This window comes from Takifugu rubripes, chromosome 8, assembly GCF_901000725.2.
Source record: "Takifugu rubripes chromosome 8, fTakRub1.2, whole genome shotgun sequence".
NCBI lineage: Eukaryota > Metazoa > Chordata > Actinopteri > Tetraodontiformes > Tetraodontidae > Takifugu > Takifugu rubripes.
In genome coordinates, this window is record NC_042292.1 from 6,810,683 (window position 1) to 6,834,932 (window position 24,250).

The 24,250-nt window shown below is 42.6% G+C and overlaps 1 protein-coding gene across 3 annotated transcripts in view; it reads left to right on the forward strand.

Moving 5' to 3' along the window:
* The window catches only part of LOC101075009 (neural cell adhesion molecule 2), a 61,492-nt gene that overhangs the window by 21,687 nt on the left and 15,555 nt on the right, over positions 1-24,250 (forward strand). For all 3 annotated transcript variants that reach the window (XM_029840634.1, XM_029840633.1, XM_029840635.1), the window contains exons 7-14: positions 4,962-5,107; positions 9,336-9,486; positions 11,219-11,406; positions 11,579-11,675; positions 13,931-14,104; positions 15,458-15,577; positions 16,525-16,646; positions 18,029-18,203. In XM_029840634.1, coding sequence (XP_029696494.1) covers positions 4,962-5,107; positions 9,336-9,486; positions 11,219-11,406; positions 11,579-11,675; positions 13,931-14,104; positions 15,458-15,577; positions 16,525-16,646; positions 18,029-18,203 — 1,173 coding nt within the window. The remainder of the gene's footprint in view (positions 1-4,961; positions 5,108-9,335; positions 9,487-11,218; positions 11,407-11,578; positions 11,676-13,930; positions 14,105-15,457; positions 15,578-16,524; positions 16,647-18,028; positions 18,204-24,250) is intronic.

A 24,250-nucleotide genomic window follows, 5' to 3' on the forward strand; every position in this document is an offset into this window, starting at 1 on the left:
TCTTTTCAAACAAACTACATCTCCATTGTGTATTTATCTCCCGCAGACATTCTTCTGAAATGTTCCTCATTACTTGGAGGATTTTAGCTGTTTTGACATCAGTTAATGTCGCTCATAACTCTCACAAAGGCAGTTGGATTAAACTTAGCATGAACCTCCAGTCCAGATTGGTCTCTGGTTTGGACTCCTGCGGGAAAAGAGCTCTTCGATCTGCAGGACCTTTGAACTGATATGGAGTACATGTGGTCGAAGCTCTGCAAAGCTGTTAATTCCATGGTCTGGCCTTCACCTGTCATCTTCTGGGGTGCTGGTATCAGAACTAGAGGAGTTTGGGTTGTGGGAAGGCAATGACTCTATAGAGTGAAGATGTTTGTTTTTATCAAAATAAGTCGGCAAGGGTATTTTTTTCCTTGATCCTTTCAACTGGGAAACAGACCAGAGGGATTTCATATCTCATCCAGCCTGGGACTACGTCAGCTAATTGTTCCCAGGAAGGTCTGGAGTATCATGAGTAGCCTGCAGCCACCTCCGCCCAACCCTCAAAAACCGATGGGAAGATGGAACTCCACAGCATCTCTGAAAGCTTCTTTCATAAATATCCAAGTGCATTTTCAAGCATTCACATCTCTTTCTGAAAATCGATTCAAATTGAATTATTTGTCATTTGAAGCTTGGAAGGTGTTCTGGTAGTAGGGCAAGCTGCCAGGGCACCCTCAGAGCACTGCCGAAGTACCCGTAAGCAAGGTACCAAAGCCCCAAATGCTCACATAGGGCCCTGTGATCAGCTGGAGACTCATCCAACGGTGTGCCCTGCCTTCACCCATATGCAGCTGGGATAGGCTCCAGCACCCTCCCCATGAACCTGAAAAGGATAAAGCAGTAAAGGAAAAATAAACCCAAATAGAAATGCTTTATTGATCCATACAGTTTAACTGTGGTCATTCACATTTTTACCATTTTCCTTTTCAAATTCCAAATATCTAAACATGGTCACCAGCCATGCACATATAATAATAATTCCTGTAGAGAAAAAATAGATTTATGGCTTCATATTTCCTTTACCTCACTCCTAATAAGAAAATGTAATTTATATCTTCATAAGCCTGCTGGTTATTTCCTCACAGATCTCTGGGGTCTGTAGATTTTTGCTCTAGTCATCAACATCCTTTCAAGATGTGAAACCTGCTTGTTCGTAAAAATGCACATTTACATGACGATGTGAAGAGGGAGGGGTTCTGCTGGGAAAACGCAGATGTAAGCTAGTTTTATTAGCCCTGACAGGGCAGGCGGGAGAGGAACGGGACAATTATGTTGCACCGGGTGCGAGTCTGTGTTGCCATTCTTCTGTGCACCACATTCTGAGACTCAGGGCTTCATATTTAATGACAATCTCATTTTTGTTTATTCCAAATTAGCAAATGTCAACATCAATCTGAAGCTCATGTTTCACATCGGCCAATTTATAGGCTGCCGGTAGTTTATTAGAATGTCTTCATGCCGTGACTTTAAATAAAGGTAATCCTAAATTTAATAGCCAACACAGAGTAGACACAGTAAATATTCTGTCTCACACATGCATACCTTTGTGTTCACTGGTGGCTGGAGAAGCTTGAGGACGAATATAAGCAGGAAACATGCCAGTGTAGCAAAGACTGGTATCATGCAGGAGAGATAAGTGAGAGAAATGGATATTTTTGAAGAATTTGTTTCTCGGCAGAGAGTTCAATATATTGTTATGATGCAGCCGCAGCTTCCGGACATGTTTATATCCACAGATGGCTTTTGACATTAAGAGCATGACCGGATGTTGCTGCTTTATTGGGAAGATAAATTGCCTATGGCCCATTCACTTCTGCTTCAAATTCACAACTTCCCATTTCATGGGGAACCATTGTGGTTCTAACAGGAAGGCTTGTGGAGCCACCTTTGCTGCCTTTGAGCTGATAGGGTTACATTATATCAATTTCATGTGTTTCTAATGCTCTTAATTTAGTGTGATGCCCTCGGCATGGACACCAAGACTCCCAGGTGGGAGGTCATTTAGACAAAACCCACTGGGATTACTCAGCGGTGTTAGATCATTTTTCAAGGAGGACTCGGCCATTTAAGAATACACAACATCTGTTGTGAAACTATTAATTGTAATGCCTTGAACATCGACTGGTCTGTTTCCTGACTCCATGTTCACTTAAACAGGCTCAGGTTTTACCTCCACCAAGGAGGTAGACAGCTGGTGCCAGAGGATTTAAAAGAAATGTTCTGGATTCCAGGTGAACGCTGACCTTTTGATCTTCCTAAGATTAAACCAACGTGTATCCTTGAATTACTCATGTCAATATACAGTGTATATAGTTCGAGATAGACGGATGGACGGACGGAAAGACAGACAGACAGACAGATAGCTATACGCACAAACTATACTACAGATCTAAGTGACATTATTTGGGAAGTGCTTTATTTCTAGTTTTGTTCAGATTTACGTGCCATTACTGTTACATGGATTCAGTCCGAGTGCAGCAACTGCTGCTTGGTGGAACGGTGGACGGCTTCAAGGGGTAAAAATGGCAATCTTTTGGCCTTTGGCAGAAATGTCCGCACAAGTTTTAGGGCAGCAAGTGCCAAGTTTAAGTCTTCATTGTCCAGCAACTGTCTGCAGTCAGGAAGGAAGTTATGGTGAAGAATATGAAGTTCCACAGATCCCACCCGGCCACTGTACTGGTCTGAGACGCCGGTGCGTGTTTACACGGTGATTGACTCTTCAGAGACCACAGACATGTCAGGTACATGTCAGGTCGATTGATTTTACACCATTGACACTCAAAACATGTCTCAAGTAACAGTTAGAAAAAAGACAGATTACAGTGTATTCCTGTTTCCTACTCTGGGGCTAAAAGCTTTGTGTTTTAGAGCCAAGAGGTTGGAAAATAGTCAATATATTTAGTTACAGTCAGGGTCATAGTATAAGTACAGAGCACTTGCAGTTATTAAAATTATAGTAATTATCAGTGCACTTTTTTCTGTTTGTTATTTATTTTTAAAAGCGATTAAAAAAAAAAAAATTAAAAAAAATTCAATAACCGAAAGCGAAAGTTCAGGTTAATTCTAGATTTTTTTGCCTCCATACAACTGGTTCTCTTTTTACATTTATTGGAACAAATTTTTGTTAATAGATTATTAATGAGGCTCCTTGCAGAGTGGTTCATAAATGAGAGATATTCCATTTAAAATGTACATAATGAAGAAGATCAGGGGTGAAGTAGCTGCAGATAAACGAATGATGAAAATCAAAGACCAGCATGTGTGGTTCTGTGCATCTGTGCGGTCTCATTGACTGAAAACACCATTCTTGACTCAATAGGTCGTTTGGAGGGTTGATAACACATCTTCAGAGTCCCTTATATTTGCTTTACTTTCTGTGTTTTCTAACAAGCTATTTTTTCTCATTTGAGCGTATTTCTGCACGTTGAATACATCACACTGATTTTACTTGTTTCCATTGTAGCATCTTGACAAAAAAGCCATGATGATTGCACTCTCGAAAGGTTTGTTGTGGAAACAAGGAAACTCATCGTTCGTTATTGTCAGCCTTTGTTATCTTTGATTCTGCCTGCGTTCTGTTCCAAATACCGCAATTTAAAAATGAGTGCAGGCCTATGTGCATGATAGCTTCAGATGGATTGAGGACTCGAATTTCAAATAACTCATCAACCATTTATATGCTCTCATATGATGCCAATGGTCATTTAAAATTAACATTGAAAAGTTTGAAGTTTGGCCGTTTTTTGGATTTTAAACAAATACGGATAAAAACGACACATAGGTTTTATAAGTAGGGTTAGAGTTGTCACCTCAGAGTGGGAAGGATTTTAGTTTGATCCCCCAGAGGACCATTGGGACCATTTTCTTTAATAAAACTGGTTAACTAAATTAAGTTGATTAAAAATAGAAATTAAGGTTACTCTCCAATATAACACTAGTTTGTTGTGTGTTATGAATAATTGCAGTTGAGAAAATGTCCTTTTTATTGTTACCTCCAATGTTGAATTAAGAAATCTACCCTTTGGATAAGTCAGCCCCGTTGTGTGAGTCGAGTATCCATCTTCTTCTCCATCTTCAGTGGCTGTTTTATTCATTCAGCTACACCTACTACACCTGACCATAATAGCAGTTGATAACAAATCAAACGGTATTATTGAAGTTTTTTGTATATGTGTCTGTTTCTGTTGGAAGAATCTCCCATAATCCCTTGAGTTTTAGTCTCCGGGGTGAAGTTGTGGAATTGCAAATGATCTTCCCTGGGTTAACCTCAGTGTATGTTCCATTCATGCCCCTTTTCCCCCTGGATTTTATGCCATTTTCTGAGCATGCCCATTAAAGAATTCACCATTAATGTGTGTGGGGAGAGGAAATAAGCAATCTGTGATTCATGCTTCACGCCTGTTACCCTTGACATGCATGGTGTTCCACAGCTAACCCCAGTATCTTATCAGAGAAGAGGTGAGCGGTCCCTGACGGGACACTTTGCTGCACTCTTCATGGACTTTGCACATAGCCAAAAAGGATTCACACAGCGCTGGCGATGCGTCCTTCCATACAAAAATCCATAGCAGGAAAATAAATTAGTTTTGTGCTTTAAAACTTTAGCGTTGTCAGTTTCGTCTCTTAACAACTAGGCCAAGGATTGTGCACAAAATAGGCCAGTAGGCATGCTTACAGACAACGTCTGCAGTGTATAAATGATCGCGGCCTAGGCTGTCAGCACCAAAGTCATGCATCAAGCCTACGTTTAAACCCTATGGTATAGCCTTCGTCTCCCCTCCCCTGTGACTCAGACGTTTGACAGTGTCGCTCCTGCTCACTCTTGTCCTTACTCATTGCCTACTGCTGTACCTACTGCCACATATATCTTTATTCACTTTTTTTTTCTTCTCCTCTGCGATCCCATCTCCTGTGGCCTCCAGTCCCGCCCCATATCACCCAGCTGAAAAATGTGACAGCCGTGGAGGGCGGCGCTGCCATGATCTCCTGCGTGGCTGATGGCGAGCCCCTGCCTGACATTTCCTGGAAGAGAGCCAGCGATGGCCAGACATTTGTGGATGGAGACAAGGTAAAGTCTACATCTGCTTTCCTCCGTCATCATCATTTACTGGTTCAAGCTGATTATCGTTACATTAAAAAGAATTTAGATGAAAATAATATTAAAAAAAACACCTTATTATGAGCCGTCATGAGTATATCACTGATATCTGTGTGAGAAACGTCCAAAAAGCTTGGTAACATGGGACCCAAAAAATTGAAAACAAAGCTTGGCCTGTATTTTGACTTGATCTGAAAATGATATATTGACAGATGTGGCGCGCATTCATGCACTGTGTGATAATCGAGGAAAACCTGTGGTGCCTTTCAGAAACACGACAACACCAGTGACGCAGGCACACCACCTTTTAAACAGTGTTTATTTGTTAGGGATGTTATTTCTGAAATGACCTGCAGCTCTGTTGGATATCAGAGCTCAGTAATAAGGTGTGTAAGCTCATTAAATAAGCTCACAACAAAACTAGTAAATCTAAAGGAAATGCAGTCATTCAGTTTTTTCCTTTTCCTGACTGTTAAAACGTTCCTATTTGTAGAGGAGATAGAACAGTGCACTTGCTGCTCCGTTCTGTAGAGCCACAGAAAAAGTATGGCACATTAATAGGTTATTACCTTTCAGTATGAAAATAAAAGCTTCTTCAGTGCCGCTGCAGACGGACTCCTTTATTGTTCACAGTGCTGCCCGGGGCACATCTAATGGTTGATGCTGATTGTATTTACATTCAGGAAGTTATGATTTATTCCACTCCAGGCTTCCCTTTTTTTACGAGAAGAGGGCATTTTGAACAAGCCGTACATTTACTCACCTTGCAGCAGATGACAATGTCTTATAACATCAAAGCACCCTCAGATAAAACAGGCGGGCTCACCTTCTGCCCTTGTTTCTTCGGGAGTGTTTGGATTTCTATGCCGAGACTATTACCTCGAGGGAAATCGACCAACGCATCTGTTACCTCTGGAGCACTAAAGAGGTGGTAAGAACCTTGAGGTTTTCAGGGTATTAACACTCGCAGCCTGCACTTTGATTTGTATCTTTGACTCAGGGACATTTTATCCAATCAAACTAGAGGCATTGAAACATTATTACAGCTGTGTGTTTTGTTCACTCCCAGAATCCATTATTCAGCCTTATTAAAGAACAAAGTGGAAAATATTCTGGAAAAAAATTATTTTGCATTGTCAAAACTCATAGATGACGGAAGACAGTTTCCCAGTTATTTCTTTTATAATTTAATTTTTTTTGGATGGTAGTCAGGGAAAAAGGTCACTGCTGAGATAAATGGATGTGTGCATTGGCTCGAATTGCCGGGGTTGATCAATCACGGGCGAAAATGAGAGTCAGTGCTTCTTTTCCCACAGCAAATGCAATTATGGAAATGCGAAGCGCGAACCAACACACCTAAACACCTGCCAAGACAAACAGAGCGTGTATAGCGCGAGGCATGATGGATGGCCGTAGTCATTTAGGCTCAAGGCAGGATGTTCCTCTCTCAATTTACTGTCCAATCTACATACCCAGCCGACCCACACGACTGCTGAGAGACAGCGAGCTTCCAAGGGCTCAGCTTTACTTACTGTGTAATGGTGCTCCCTTTTTTCATATATTCTTTGTCAACTAGCATCTCGGCTCCTGCTGACTGAACATAATGGGATACAGTTTGAGGGATTTGATTATGAAGTGAGGCGCGCCTTCGAGGCCCCTCTGATATGGTCTCGCGTGAATGCGAGGTTAGCAAACACCAGCGGAGGCTCTTCAATTTAAACAGTCACTTACCACGGAGCGGCTGTCATTTAAAGCCTCTCTGGTTCCATTCACCTGTTGAGACAACATGTCTGGGAGTATATTTGTTTTGAGCTCTTTCTGCGTCTCCTGATTTTTCTCTGCTCAACACGCTGCCAAATGAGTGTGAAAAACAGATGCCAGCACTGTACAGTAGTGTTTACTTCCGTCTGACAGCCCTAATAAATGTATTTCACAGATGATGTAGTCCAGTAATTAAAGGTGGCCAGATTCAAACAGCTCTGCTGGAGCCTTCACAGCACACTGACTGAATAAGCAACTGTTGCCAGCGTCTCACTGAGATTCAGCTGACATTTTTCATATGTGAATTTGCCAGCAGTCAGACTGAAGTAACACAGCACCGCAGCGTAATCACATTTGAGAGATTGCATTTGAGATCCGGCTTCACGTGTTCATGAAGTGTTATGAAGCAGATAGGGAGAGGATTTCTCATATTTGTGTCGTCTTGATTTCGCTCTCCGCCTTTCATCTCCTTCCATTTTCTCAACTTCCACATTTCTCTGCCTTTCATCTCCGCTGTCATGTTGCTTAGCGCTCACGTGCTCGATTGAACATGCGCTCGTGGGGACGAGACGTGCTCGCTGTTGTGTTTGGGTCTGGCTTCTCGCTCTGTTGCTTGCCTGTGCTGCATATCAAACAGGCTGTGCTCAGGGCACAGTTCATCTCTTGGCAGAACCTGTCAGTGGGGTGGGAGGTTGGACAGGTTAGCAAGTAATTCCCAGATTCTGAGGCTCACTCCTGGTGAGCTCCTCCCTCCTCTTTCGCTCTCCCCCACTCTCTGTCTCTTCACTCGTCTCTGTTCCCAGGCATTCCTATTCACCACACCCTCACGAATCCCATTGACCTCAGCTGAAGCAAACAAGTAAGCGGCAGTGCAAAGAGCCCTTAGCTGCATCCATGAACGCTTCTTCACCTTGTTGCCTGATAGTATAGCAATGATAATAGCAAAGATCAGCAGAAAGTAAATTTTATACAAGACAGATCCTCGCAGCTGAGCACATTTATTAAGTATTAGCTGAGGCAGGAAAAAGTAGTGGGAATGCCCTAAAATGTGTTGACTGCGCATTGATTTAGAGCAAATTTATAGAGCAGTTGTGCACGTTCTTCTTCACACCTCAATCGCAGGAATGAATATGAAAATATTCATTGATTAGCTACAAGCTGCGACCCAGCCAAAGCCTTTTGGGCTGAACATTTCCCTGTTGTGGATCCATGGGGCATGCCTTATCTCTCCAAATGTAGATATGTGCCCACCGGAGGAAACCCCTCCAGTCCAGTAGTGGAATGCAATCCACCAGTAAATGAGCTCTCCTATTATTAACTCAGCATCAATTACCTGTGTCACTTTCATGTCATGTCACAAACAAGATGTGCAGGACTTGGTAAACACTGGCAGGCTGAGAGCACGCCTGTTTTACCCGTCGTTACTTAGCTCTGATCTAAACATGTCAGCCTCTGTCAACAGCAACAGAGTCACGTGGGTCCATATTTGCTTTACTTGCCAGCGATAGTTATATGTTGCAGCAGTTTGATGGCATCTTGTTTTTGTTCACTGATAGATTGCCAACATGATGTATGCCATGAGCTGTGATGGGTGCTTACAGTGAAAACACCCTGCAGCACTCTCAGACTATGAATAATAACAGAAACTCACCTAAAACTATGTTTCCCATTCACGGCAGCACCTTGTCTGTCATGGAGAGGTTGCCAGGCCGACCCACTCATCACACATGTATTTATACAATGAAGTGCAGCGTGTGTTCATTGTTTTTAACAGCGGATTTACCGGAAGAACTCTGAGCTTGAAGGCAGTGTTCGCTTAAAAAAATACAGAAATTGCCTGTGCGGGCACGTAGCTTTGAAAAGCAGGAGGAGCAGAATTTGAGGGAGGTGTCAAAGGTCATGTGTTAGACAGCAGTATGGGGGCTGCACACACATGATGTCTGCAACAAGGAAGCTCCTCTCGTATTCTCTCTCATTAAGAATGAATGTCGATTTCAGGAATGATAGCCTTGTCTCCTGTAATTGACCCGTTGCTTCAAATTGATGCCATCTGTCTTCATACAAATGTAATGATGCTGTAATAAATCCACGGTTTATTGCATTAACCCTGGCTATCTGTGACAAGGGATGGGTGCCTCTAAGAGGGAAGGGTCAAAATAGACCAAGAGGCTTTTGTTCAACGTAAAGTTAGCCGGAAATTGCTACAAGCTTTTTTGTATACGTACTTACCAAGGTATGAGAGCTATAGTAAGGTACGTTATACTGACAAATTACTGATAAGGAGTGCTGTCACATTCCACTCCATGAGGCCCCTCACAGCCGAAATGACCATCTCTTACAGGGAATCTCCAGGGACGCTCTTATGCTGGCAGATTTGCACGTTAAACTTCTTGTGATCGTGCCAGCAGTTAATTATAATGTGTGTCCGTGTCCACAGAGTCACGGTGGACGTTTTGAAGTGCGCGGTCGCCATGGGAAATCGGTCTTGACGATCAGTGGCGTCAGGCTCAGTGATCTGGGTCGATTTGACTGCGAAGCCCTCAGCAGGATTGGAGGCCACCAGAAGAGCATGTTTCTGGATATCGAGCGTAAGTATCACAAGAGGTCGGTTATGTTTAGTCCTCGGGTTTTTTCGATTTTGACTGCCAGCACTTGGGAGGGCTGCCAACGGAGCCGATTATATCTTAAAAGCAACAAAAAGAATATTTCCACATTTCTACAATCTTCTCCAGCTCACCCTGAGCACGTCTTTGCGTGTAACACATTGGGTTCCATATCACTGCTAGTTGAAGGCTTTGCATTTGTTTTCCATAAGCACGAGAAAAATTTAAATCTCTAAATCAAATGTATTCTATAGTCACCATCACAGTGGTTTTATTTACTACACTGAAGACATTTTTCAAATTAAATGCTAGCGTAGCATAGATGCTCGTAATTTGTTTCCTTGTTTCCTTGTCATGCAGCTCTTTCTGTTCACCTGTCTGCAAGGGAAATTGATGTTACTGGTACCGAAGAGACTTTCCACACCTGATCTGACCCCGCCGCTCTCTGCATCCCATGTTTGTGCTTAATGTGAAAGTCCAACACGCGTTTAAGTCAAATTTGCAACATTCCAGGGTACCTGGAGAGTCAGAAATGTTGAGGTTCAAAAGTTCTGATTCTGCAAATTCAGCTTCAAGCGGGGGCTGTTTTTTCTCTTCGCATCTTTACTTTATTGCTCAACCTCTTCTCACGCCCGCATCCTTTGTGCTGCAACGCCTTCAGGAGGGTTAATTAGTGAGCAGAAACCGTACACTGCCTTTCGTTCTGCCCTGTTTATGGCTCTCCTGTTTCCCAGTGAGCTTATCCATTCCTCACTGCTCGTTGTCTGGGGTTATTTGGGGTGGCCTATCCTCCGCCTAATGAGCTCTGAAACAAAGATCTCCATTTTTGGTCGCAGAATGATGATATTCATTATAGGAAGAGATCAGTGGCCTGAATGATAGCAATGAGAAGTGCACTTGGTCGCCGGAAATGTTTCCACCTCCAACAGCCCAACAGCAAAGACACACAAACAAGTGTATTTTTAGTATTTTTCTTTCTCAAGCAGAAACTGCATTTCTCCTCCTTTGGCTACAGTGACTGTAGGGTTCCCTTTTAAAAATACATACATTGCTTATGAAAAGTCATCATTTTGAGATAAAAATTTGATGGCGGTCAAATACAAGCAGGGGGCAATTGGAACACGGTGAGTCACAGCTGACTCCCCGTGAATAGAGCGACCCTGTTAGCCTGAGTGTGGGGAGGCTGAGCATGCCATTGCCACCAAACTAATGAACTCATTTACTAAGTCAGTGCAGCCTGCGGGGGGATAACGTGTCCTCGGCTGTGACAGAGAGCTGGGCATCAATCTCTTTAATGGAATCCTGCAAGCAGGCATAAAACAACCATAATGCCTCTTCGACTGAGCTGGGCCAAAGAAATCCGAGCAGCAGTTCACTCCTGCTCTCGTCCCTTACTGTGCTTCTTATTTGCTGAGGCTTCTGTTTACATCCTTTGTTTCTGGTTCTCTTTGAAATGATTGGAGCAAGTAGGTGGCTTTAATTAAGCTCTCTTTTAGCATGGCATAGAACGTCCGGAACGTGTTAATGAAGTACATTTACTTTGCCTTTGAAGGCATTTGGGCGTTAAGCTCCAGCAAGAGGCTTTAATGGCTCGGATCATCTGGTCCAGTCTCACCTTTTGGTGTAAGCATTTAATTGGGTGCCACTGTCTCCAGACACACCAGGAGTGTAGCAGCTTCAGGCAGAGTGTGAGTGATGACATCTGTGTGTCGGACAGATATACCAAAGTTCCTGACCAACCACACCATCTTTTACTCCTGGGAGGGGAACCCAGTGAACATCAGCTGCGACGTGATGTCCAACCCTCCCGCCACCATGCTGTGGAGGAGGGAACGCTTCACCATCTCCGCAGAGGGAACGGCCAACATCCGGGTGCACGCTGCAGAGGGCAAGTCCGTGCTGGAGGTGGGTCAACGATGTTTGTAGATGATAAAGGGATGACGTGCGCTCCATTTATTAAGCCAGTTAAATAAAAAGAACTATGTGTTGTTTGGTTCACGTGCAGCTTTAAGGTTATTTGCTAACATCTTGTAGGTTTTTGGGGATGTGAAAGTTATGGTTTTGATCCTTATTTGAGGTGACTCCCATGTCGGACCGGGACTTTGGCCGCTACAACTGCACAGCCAGGAACAACATTGGCATGCGATACCAGGAGTTCATTCTTGCCCAGGCCGGTGAGTTTACCTCTTCCCCACTGACAACCACATCTGTGGCCTCATTTCTGTTCCTGAAATGAGAGAAGTCAGGGTTCCTACACCTTTTGAATCAGGGCTCTCACAGTAACTGTCCAACGGCTGTGTCTCTACTAACACTAATGGCCTTATTTGCAATTCTCAGGAAGATAAATTCCACTACAACTCCCAACCCCTATTCAGTTTAGCCTAATCTCAAATAGTGCTGGCTGATTTAGCATGCCCCTCGCTATTTACTGAAGTACCCCCTAATTTACGGTAGTGCAGGCTAATACACAGTAGTGCAGTCCAATTATCTTTAGTGCAGATTGAATTGCTCTGGCTGCGGAGAAAGGCAGTGAGCAAAAAAGGCTGACCCAATATGTAGTCTTGTGGGAAACAATGTGTTTTGGAAGTTATTCTCACACACACACACACACACACACACACACACACACACACAAACGCTCGATAGGAAACACCCATAAGCACGTGTTGGTGTAGGAGAGGATGAGTCAGAAGACAGATGATCTGCAGTGGAAGCTGCACAGGCTCATCACTTACTCACAGCCACTCTCCAAAGCTGAACCTTGAGCTGAAAGTACAGGAATTGAGACCAGCGGTGCTCTAGTAATGAAAGGACAAAGAAAGCCAAACTGCTGGTTTGCTGTCAGAACAGTGATTATTTTTTAAATATAACAATAACATGAAATGAGCTCTATTGTTATAATTAAAGACTTATAGTGTTCTTTGTACCTTTAAGTGTTTTTACCAGCGTGTCTAAATCCGACTACACTTCTTGCTCGATTGGCTTGAATAATTTATGCAACCGGACTTTCTGTCTACTAACAAGTTTGCAGTTGTCAGATTAGGTGACGATTTGCACTGGTTTACTTTGTTGTTGACCTTTTTTACGTCACACCACATTAATCCATAAGGTAGCTATCCAGCGAGGTCACAGCCACAGACGAGTTTACGCATCAGTACTTGGCCATTGGTTCACTCAGTTCCAACTGGTTGCTACCCCACAAACAAGGCAGGACATCGATTTATTTGCATGCATGTGAACACAGTGACATAAGACGTCAGAAGTCAGAGCGAAAAAAAATAGTTTTTTCTTTTTCCTTTACTTGATCCAATCTGGTTCTTATTCTGTCAGACAAATTTTGCTTGAGGGAAAGTCTCATTCTTTGGGGCAACAGAGATTGTCTTTGGGAAACAGCTCCTTCTTTAACAAGAGTGGCTTTAAAGAACAGCAGCAGAGGTTGTTTTTTTTAAATTTTACGGCACTTTTATCCATTATTCATTTATCCACTTATTCTCGAGGACGGATGAGTAGAAGGGACAGAGTAGACAATAATTTTCAAGATAACCAAGAAAGTAACGGTGTTTTCTAAATGCCCCTAACTGTTTAGCTCTTGTACTATCAGACGAAGCTATGTTTCACTTTATTCACTAGCTCAGAGAATTAACTGATTGTTGTTGTGAAGGCTTATCTTTCTTCTTTAAAAGAATACATTAGCGCCTGAGCATGCACACCTATACATACATACATACATACATACATACATACATACATACATACATACATACATACATACATACATACATACAGCATGAACCGAATTATGACAAAGTTATGCAAAAAATCAGTGCAAACAAACCAGATGCAGAACAAAAGTTTCAGGCTCCAACAAATAACTGAGTCATCTGCATAAATATACACCCTCTGTTTGTCTCAACAAATTTAATCTACGCATTTTTAAATCTACTGAACACATTTTGTGATGCAGGACAATAAATAGTGAAAATCCAGTAATGAGAATGTTCTACCAGCTCATCTTTCTCTTTTATTGTTCAGTCAGCATACAAAGCAAAACAAAAGTGTTGTTAAATCAACAGTGAAGCGCTTACTTGACCACAATGGATTTAGCTTTTTATGCAAAGATAAAAGTGTGTACACAAGCATATGTGTGCATATAACCGAGGCTGCATTCAATAATAAACATCTGTTATAAATTTGGCCCTTCAGCTAAAGTTAATGTGACTTTTCCACATGTTTAATTATTAGTTTGAGCAAGGTGGCTACTTAATTTGTTTTATACAACCTTTTTATGGCCTTCTTATTTATATTATTAAAAGTTTAGGAGACTTTCTGTATCTGTGAGCTGTGAACCCAACAAACGTAGTTTAGCAGGGAACTAGCGGGAACTGAAGGTAATGGCCTTTAAACGGATTTCATTATTCTGTCATTTCAGATGTGCCATCAAATCCATACTCGGTGCGACTCTCGGCTGTTTCCCAGCGCCTAGCAACTGTCACCTTCATGAAGCCCGACTCGCATGGTGGCGTCCCCATCAGCTACTACCTGGTCCAATACAAAGAGTTTGGCTTACAAGACTGGAGGGATGTCAAGTCCCACAACATTCAGAGTGAGTCTGAATTTCCATCAGTGCTGCATTTCCTGGGCAGTTTTAAATGCCAAGGATTCTCTTCAGAATCAAACCCACAGTATCAATGGGTGCATTTGTGCCACAATGTGATGTGCACCCCTCCAGAAATGTCCACATGCTCTGCTTCTCAGGTATTTCCTCCTACACATTGCAATAATAATGGGCTGGATTGTTTCCTAATGCTAGCAGACCACTCTGAGAGGCACTAATCAAATAACTGTAGAAATACAAATATTTGCATGACCTGCTAATATTTGCCAGAAAGTCACACGGAAAGAAATTGTGTTAAACATGGTGCCAGACTCTGCACGGAGCAAATTATATTTAATGTTCACCTGTCACATGGAATAAAACATAAACACCACAAGAGTGTCGCAGCTGGCACTTCAGGCGATGGTTTGTCACGTCAGGTCGTATCAGATGTCCGGACCAGACTACAAATCGACAGACCAGTCAAACCAAAGCAGAGGCTATATCGCATGATCCCTCAAAGCTCGATCCTGACACGTTTTTCCCTCAGAACGAAGCTCCGACTTCTCGTGCAGACCGTGTCATAACAGGTGGAAGGGCCAGTTCCTGCTCCTCTACTCCGTTCTCACACCAAATTGATTTTTGAGCCGGCGGAAAATACACGGCGAGGTGAAGGCTGGATGGCTGGATAAAGAAATGGGAGCTGGAGGAGTAATGGGCAGCCGATAAGCACGACTGACAAACCTGAAGGGCTTATCACTAATATTCCTCATTGCACAGTCAATTACTAGATGGAGATGCCAAGAGGTGAATGCTAAATAGTTCTAACAGTTTAGTAACATTTGGGCCAGATAAGACCCGGCTGGTGAGCTGTGCTGCCGCAACATCCAGGCGTGTTTGAGACGTTCGCTCACAGTCCGAAAAAGTGACCCTCTAATTCTAAAGTGGAGAAATAGTTTTTAGTTCACGGAGTAAAGAACCACCAAGAGGCTGTTGTTACAGTTTTGACTATTTAATGTGGCATGCTGACAGAGCGGCCAATTAGCAGGCTGAACCTCAGAACGCGGCTCTGCAGACAGACTGTGTGGATAAAAGGGAATCTGCAATGGGCTCTTGCACTGATGTCATGTTTGCTTCAGAAATCAATACAGATGTCAAATGTCAGTACAATTCTAATTGTCTTCAATAATGAGGGCATTTTGCACTCGTGTTCAGTTAGAGTAGTTTAGATAACATTCTACACAGACAAAACAGGAATATACTCCGTGCACAGCCTTCTTCTTCGTCAAGAATTACAAAAATCGTGGCAATGGTGGTGTTGTAATAATGGTGGTCATGTACTCTAACCTGGTCTCTCCCCAGCGACCGTGGTGTTGATGGGACTGGAGCCCAACACGACCTATGAGGTTCGAGTGGCAGCAGTCAATGGGAAGGGCCAGGGGGAGTTCAGTCACACGGAGGCCTTCCAGACTTTACCCATACGTAAGATGCTTATCTCTTAATGTGCTCACAGTCAATAATGTCGATGCTGACATACAGCGGGAGGGAAAACTTCAGAATAGCTCCACAAAACATTTAGATTTGGATTTATATGAAAAAACAGTAGGGCGTGAACATAAATGGGAGCACCCTCTTAAGAAATATATTAAGAGATTGAGCGCTTTGGTCAAATGGTACATATTTTTACGACTTTATGAAAGTCTGTTGTTAAAGCTTGGTCTTATTGGAACCTGAAACAGTTTCCTTCAAATCTGTCTTGACCTGCTGTTTTTAAATTACTAACCGCAGAAAAAAATATTTAAGTAATGAGTCCAGCGCTGCAGGACGGCAGTAAACATAAGCAGCCCTGTAGAAAAATGCATTTCTGTGGTTAATGTCTTACAGCACTGCAGTTGCTGAGAATTGGTGCTGGAAAGACGACCCAATTAGCAAAATGCAGCCAATAATAAGGCGCTCTTGTCAACATTAGTTATATGCAGGCAAAGGGAGTTGCCTTCTAATCTGAATTTAATTCAGCTTAAAAGCATCTCTCTGCTTGTACTGCATCCTTATCTCATATCTCACATTGACACCTGCTCCCCTGCCTGCCTTCCAGCGGCACCACACACACACCCTCAGACTTCTATCTTTGTGAGGACTTCCATAGAATACATTGTCCAACTTCTTACCCTAACCAGTCCAACTGACCTAAACCCAAGACCAACCCAATGTCTTCACCCTCAGTTAAGACATTGTCAGTTACGACAGTCCTTTGAAGTTGTGAGGACCAGCCAAAATGTCCTCACTTCCAAAAAACATCCTTACTTTGCTACTAGAATAAGTATTTTGGCACTCAAAATGTAGCCGATACAAGAACACGTAACATTCACACACTGTTTTGAAGCATCTCCTAAAGCCACCCCCCACCCCCACCCGCTTCTGTCCCTCAGGAGAGCCAAGTCCACCTGCGGTGCATGGCCAGAGAGGAATGGGTAAGGCTTACCGACTGGGGCTGGTCAAGCAGGACGATGGCGGAATGCCCATTGTGGAGTACATTGTTAAGTATAAAACGGTGAGTCTTTGTAGGATTTTGCATCTGTGTTTAATCTGATCTGCTCTCCAGAAATGAGTGGATCCTGTTGTATTTTTTTATCCCCCCATATGCGATCCTTCTCTTGTACTTAATATTAATGAACAGTTTGGGAAAAAGCTCCACAAACCTAGTATTTTCTGTCGTTTGGTTTACTGTTGCCAAAATCAACAAGGCCAGCTGAGACAGAGGAGGAATCTAAGGGGAAAAGGTTCCTCTGCCTTTCATTTAGAAGTAAGATATTTTCTCTCAGATGAAATAATAATTCATAACAGCTCAAAAATATTGATTTTTCTTTTTGTTTGAGAGTGACATCGGATGTGACATTGTCACAGGCCTGGCATACTTAGAGAAGTTTTTTTTTTTCATTTAGAAGTCTGGTAATTTGTCTCACGTGAAAAAAATTCAATAATTAATCAAAACAGCTGAAAAGCATTTTTCTTTCTGTTTGACAAAATAGTGCCACAGGATGTGACTTTGGGACTCCAGTCTCCCTCCAGAAGAGCACATGTGACTCACTGCTAATTGTAAAATTGTAAAATTAAGAGGTTCTACTCAGGAATCATTATTTTTTAGTGTGTGCTTCACTTAATATTTCTGCTACAAATGAGAGTGCATGCTAGCTCATCCACCCACCCATTTAAGTAGAAGAGTTTTTGTGTGTGTAAAATAGCAAAATTCAGCTTTAGCTCACAAGATAAGGCGAGCGGTGAAACCAGAATAGATGGCTTTGCTACAGGAATCTCTCCACAGGACTGAGTGGATTTGAGCTGGTCCAAATCTCAAATCTGGCACGTTGGCAACTACCATTCAAGCATCCAAGCAGACCCCTCTTTACACTGTAATTGTGACAGTGTGTTAAAAACCACCATAAAACCCAAGACAAGACAGAAAGCCTGCAGACTCATCGTACTCACCTGACAAACCAGGCCAGTGTTCACCACGTCTCCACTGGGCACACAATCACATCCATCCATCAAACATTCAGAGGAGTGCCGGTGCAGTCTTCCGGCCTGCCTCTGCCTTTGGGCTGAAGAAAGAGGGAAACAATGAAGGGAGAAAGAAGGATTAATGATTTAGGGAGACGGTAAAAGATAAAAAGCTAAAAGAACCACAAAGGTCTCTGTGAACTTCCCAAAAACAAATGCGGCAGTGTTTCCTGTGGAAATAACCTTCCGAATCTCTAATTACACAACAAACCCTGCAAAGAGTCTGATGCTGTTTATCACATTAAAGAGCATTCCGCAGACTTTCCTTTGATGCTTGCAGACAAAAAGGAAACGTTGAGCACTGATTAAGGTTATTTTTGTGAGGGAGCGAAGCTTTTACTCTACCATTTTCTCTTCCTGTTTCCCTCATGCCAGGATAAAGAGGAGCAGTGGATGACCAAGCTGGTTCCTGGGGCAAATGACTTTGCGATATTGCAGCCGCTGCAGTGGAACACAAGATACGAGGTGGAAATCACAGCGCGCAACGTCAAGGGCCTATCAGAGCCCACCTTCTATCAATTCTTCATGCCACAGGAACCCGATATTACAGGTAAAAGCATGCGTTCAGGAAGTGCTTATAATTTTGACTCCCCTTTTTTTCCATTTCTTGCCTAATTTTATAAGTTATTTCCTCTTTTTTTAAACTTGCGGGGATATTGTGTTATTGTGCAAGCCACAGGAAGGAAGTTTAGCTCTCTGGTAACAACAGTCAGCCTGTCAGATAAATGCAGCATTGCGGCGCTGCACCATCGCTGTGTGAAGAAATGAGGCTTCTGTGTGTGGAGAAATTGGCACCTGTGATTCTACTGCCTTGAATTTCTCTGCCACATCGTCGCCAAATGATGTCAAAATCTTGGAGGCACCTCAAAAATTCTTTGGCTCTTGTTGTCCTGAAAAGCTGGATGTGACTCCAAGGTAAAAATATCATTAGCGGCTCTGAAAATCACTATTTGATCAATTATCTGCGGATAAAATGATATTTACTCAGGTTATTTGGAGTTTAGAACACTCTTGCTTTTGTTCCCTCAGTTGTTTTCAATGCTGCCTGATCGGCAGAGAGCGTCCACGTTCAGCCCATAATGAAAACGCTTTTTATGTGGCTCGTCTCAAGTGCTGGCGTCTGAACTGATCTTACCCACGCTGTCTGACGAGGTTATGATGGAACGGTTTTCAGCATGGAGGTGAAGAGGCACCCTCAACCATCCGTTTTGTGTTGGGTGCCAAAGCCAAAGAAACCAGAATATCACCTGCACAGCAGATGATAAAAGCTGGATACAAAGCAGATGCTTCTGAAAGCTCCCGTCAGGTCACCTCGTCCAGTACAACCCGTCTGTTTAGAAGATTTCAGGGCAGAGAAAGTTCAGAGACAATCAGTGTTCCTGTCAATCACTGATCCAGCCCGTGAGTCAGCACCACCGCTGATCGCAGTCTTTCACAGTTCAACATTTGTCGGGGGTCAAAATTCCTTCAGCTCCTTGTCGCAGAAGCTGTATCAAACAGTGCCAAGTGGTTTGAGTCCTTTTAGTAAATTTTCTGGTTGAGGGTTGGACACTTTAGGTCAACCTCTCCAAAGTGTGATTTATCCTCAGGTTTATTTTTTTCAAACTTCCACCAGGAGCCTTTGGAGACATTCTGCAGATGCATTTCACTTCTCGAGAGGCTGGGATGTTTTCTTGTGTGTGTGAAATGACACTGGCCCTTTAAAACTGGTTTAGACTACCAAACAGGTGCTTTGAGAAGTTCTTCAAACCAAAACTTTTTTACGCTATTTTGAATGTAGTGTGGATACAAAACACAAGGCTCACTTGGGTCTGCTCCTTTCCCGGCGTTTTCACTACAGAACCTTGCATTCAAAGGTTCTGCTTCTCAGCTGTTCTCAGTGTTGGTATCGACCTCCCAGACCTGTACAAATAAACAGCAACAAACATTGGTATCACACCAGTGCCTGCCTCAGAGTAACCACCCACAAATGAAAATACCCTCAGGCTGGTTTTTACCGTCTACTTTTCCTTCTTCTTATCTGCAGTTATCATGCAGTTCCCCTGTGGTGGTTTTTGCAGCTCTGTAGTTTATCTATAACTGCCTATTGGTAATATCACATGTCTTAATCCAACATTAAACTTTACTGTACTGTGATTAATGATTGGGGGAAATGCAGTGCGCATATAACAACCTACAAAATCAAGGGAGAAAAAGCAGAATAAAACTGGGGTTAAGTAGTTCCTGCATGCGCTGTAAAACCATAGTCATTAAATTAGAAATTCTGTTTGGAGTGCTCCAAAAACTCCACTTTGGTGAATTTTGAAAAGCCGAGGAAACTTTTTTAATCATCCAGTCAACTCAACCGGTGTTATACATTCAGTGAACTTAAAAGGCAAACATAGAATTTCGTTTTAAAGTGTGCAGTCTTTAGATTTAAAAACTGTCTATGGTTGTTTGTTTTTTTAGCATGATAACTTGTACATTTCTGGTACTTTTAGAGACAACACAGACTTGTCTGGGTAGTGGAGCGAATTTTTACCGCATGTTGCGGACACAGTTGTGCCTCATGCAAAGTTTATGTGTTTGTTTGTCTTTGTGCTTAATGTCCCAGAAAAAGGATGAAAAGTGTCATCTTTAAAATACCATTCTGTTCTCCTCCTCCTCCTCTCTTCATCCCTCGGTTCTCCCATGGTGCTGCTTTGCAATTCTGCACAGAAGAAGAGAAAATGCTTTTGCATGGCTAGTCGAGCTCATTTTTCATTCGGAACACCAGCAGCTCACACGAGCCAGTACACAAACACGGGCATCTTTCTCAGCTCTGTGTCGAGTCGGTGTTGAAGGTTACTGTTCTGCCTCATGAAAACTGCACCTTTGTTTGTCTCGTGCTTAATGTTCCAGGAGGCTTCTCATTTTCAGGTCCTCTCGGTTATTTTGGCTAGCATGCTAATGGTGCACGTGGGCAGCATGCAGTGGTGCTGCAAGCGAGAAGTCACGTGGTGTTTTAAAAAAGGGCTATTGCAGTCACGTCCACTTGAAGACCTCCCATCCTGCTTGCCCCTCTTAGCCTGTTGTCACATCCATTTCTCCTGTTTAGGATGGAGCGTGTGTTTGCCTGGGTCATTGCTGTACCGGCTAAATGTACCAGTGAGAGCGGGTGCTGCGTTTTAAACTGAAAACATGAGCACATGAGCGTGAGGGGAAAAATGCCAAGCTTAAGGAGGGTCACTTCACTTTGGCTGTCCTCCCTCATTAGCCAACAGCGGTGCATCGCAGGAAAGAGCACAGCCGAGAGACACAGAAATGGATTCTCTTGTTTTGTTTTTTTGCTTCTATTTTGAAGGAGAGTCATGCCAGCAAGCTTTTGGCCCCAGCTGGACTCACAGCTCTGCTTTTATGGGAGCTTGAGCCACCAGAGAATCACTCACACTTGGTCTTTCCACACTGCAGTCTCTACTAAATCAGAGTAAATCCAGCAGAAGATCACTCCAATTTACAGTCTGATCATGTCATTTTATTTCTGCAGTATTTCCGTTAAGTGCGAGCTTCAATCACAACCTCTTCCAGCCAAAAGCGATGCCCAGTCGTATGATCTCCAACAGAACATCGATCGCCCTTCTGCAGTCAATTTGAAGGGGGGAAGAAGGTCTTGATTCAGCTCAATCAGCAATATCAAATGTGAAAATCTGCCATTTGCAATTATAGACTGACTCTTCGTCGCTTTCTGTTTTGTTTTTTCTTGTCTTTCTCCCACAGACACTCTCATCCAAGCACACAGACCCCGACACAAAAATAGATTTGCACCATAGGTGTTTCTATCTCTCACCAACCAATTTCTCTCTCAATTCTACCTCAATGTATAATGCATTTGAAGGCTATTGAATTGGATTTTTTTACCCCCTCCTCCTTCTATTTTTAGTTTGTACAGTGCTGCATAACCTTCTGCCCTCCTCGCAGAGTTCTATAAGCAAAAATGCATTGCTCCCTTTGCCTACATTTCAGTTTAATCTCCTTTCCTTAATGTTTTCTTTTCTTTTTTCATTTTGAATCACTATTTGCACTTTCTCCATCGACAGCTCGTGCATATATTTGTTTATTTTTGCTCTTTCTCAAACATTATTTTGGCAGAACTTACCTTCAGCTGAAAGTCACATCTATGAGAGGAGCATATTTGATTAGCAGGTGCGCTATCTACTTTCCTTTAAGGAAGCAGCTTGTGTGACAACATGTCTCTTTTGCAGAACAGATATTTGGGATGGTGATAAAGGTCTTTAAATACAGCTCTCATGTTGCAGGCAGGGACACATTGCTGTTTTGTTTCCAAGGCAAATGTAGTATTAAAATCAAAAATGGGCCTAAGCTAGTTGTTTACCATCCCAATTCCAAGGTCTGTCATCACAGTACAAAATTCGTTGAGGTGAAAGAAACTGGTAGATGTTTCACCTCTAATGTCCAGAGGAGCTGTACAAATGGAAGCTCAAGGACAGAGAAACAAAGCCAAGACTCTGTCATCCCATTCGCTGTTTCCGAAAAACTCATCTTTAGCAAGCGTCACATTCATTTTCAACTCAAGCCTGGCAACGCTCTGAGGAAGAGGTTGGTCCACCTAAAGGACAAAAGACAAGGGAAGAAACAGAGCTGTCCATCTGCTGAAACCAACCGTCCGCTCAGCACAGGACAGCCAACTCCTCTGGACAAGACTCAACTGTTGACCTGCACCTCCAGGTCAAAGGTCCCCCAGTGGAGGACAGCATTGTGACGGGTTTAGCCAGAGCAGACAGATGGGGTAAAAGAAAAACAGCCATCATTGACGCAGAACAAAACCTGTGTTTCTCTGTGAAGCCCCACTTCACCAAGGTGTATGGTCGTATATGATTCTGTTGATTTTTGGAGTTGTTGGTCTTATCAAAAACCCTCTAAATAGAAAATCCATTAATCCATTTTTTCTGTCAGAGCTCTTCATGAATTAATATCTAAGGTTTTCTCTCTACTCCACTTTCTCTCCAAAGTCAAACGTTTCCTCAAAATGAAGTCACAAATCAGAGTGGGAAAATGCTTTTTTTATTGCTGCCCCTTACATTAATCAACTCGCTCATAAATTTTGCAAATGAAAGTCATTTCTAAGGCGGCCTGTAAAGAGATCTCTGGATTTTCTTCTAGGCCTGAACAGAAACGAGACAGAAAAGCAGCATTTTTATTTTTGAATAGTGTTACATTTTATGAGTTTAGTTTTTATTTAATGTTTTTTGGGGGGCACATTGTGTACTATTAACACAACAGTAGACTTGTCAATAATCCTGATGTAGCTGCTTGATCTTCTAAATCTGTTATGCGATTCAGCTTCTTTTTTAAAATGAGCAAATGTTTTCCTATGTATTGGAAACAGACCTTATTTTGTTGAAACGTTCTATAAACTACCACAGCACCACTAATTTACATTACAAACGGTTTCACAAAACAATTTTTCTTTGAATGGCATCCACTGCGGGTCTCTATACGGCTCAAAAGAGGGACGTAGTGAAGTGGAAAAACCGCACTGCATTGTGGTCCTGGCGAAGTGCATTTACTCCAGCTGCTCGTGTTGCGTTCTTTTAACAAGTTCAAATCATGGCGCAAACATGCTGCGTCATTAATCACCACATTTGCTTTGGCAAAAAAAAAAGCGTCTGCTTGGCTGTTCTACACGTAGCATTTAGTAGGCTGCTATCGTTAGCTACGGCCACGTCTGTCCCCTTAAAACATGGCCTCGATACCTTTACAATATATATCGGGCTCCGTTCACTGGAAGCAAATGCTCAACTCTAACAAAGATCGAGATCCAAAAGACGTTTAATAAGGCAGAAACAGGTTGGTACAGGGGAGGTCAGGCAAGCAACACAGTATAAAACCAAAAGGTAAACGAAGATAGGTTAAATTGACAGTGGAAATAGTCATACACTCTGGATTAGGCAAGGAAACAAAGCTTGGACAGCAACACTGGGACAAGACAAACTCGATGACCAAAGCAAAGACTGGGGAATCAATGCAAGACAGAGCTGGAGACAATGAGACACAGGACACAGGCAGAAGTGACAACAGGCAAGAAAAAAGGAAAGCAGAACGTGCACAGGTCAAACTAGGAAAACTTGGAAAGAATATTGCTTAAAATGACAAAACACACGCTCTGAAAACAGGCTTATTTTGTTTGGTAATCCCTGGTTCATTCCAAAGACTCCCTGCTTTTAATGTTATATTTAAAGATCAAGGTAGAGGTCCTTTAATCACTTCTGGAAGCAGCAATTACCCAAAGATGGACCAAACTTCTTTGAAGTCTCCCGGTTCTTCCTCTAAGAATGTCATATCCTTTTAAATGAAAAGCATCTTTCATTTCTTTTTGTTTTGTTTTTCGCTCATTTCCCCAGGTGTCAGATCTGCTTCCTCTCACGACGTTCCCAAAAATGGGTTAATCTGTGTCCCACCTCGCGGCCCGCGAATCAAACATTGGTTTAGATGCTGCAAAGCGAAATAAAAAAAAATCCTCCAGTGGAAAAGGAGCATTTTGGACAAGTCATATCCTGAAATGATTGCATTTATTCCTCTGCAGACTTGTAGCTGCTTTCTGCCTGATCAATGAATGCC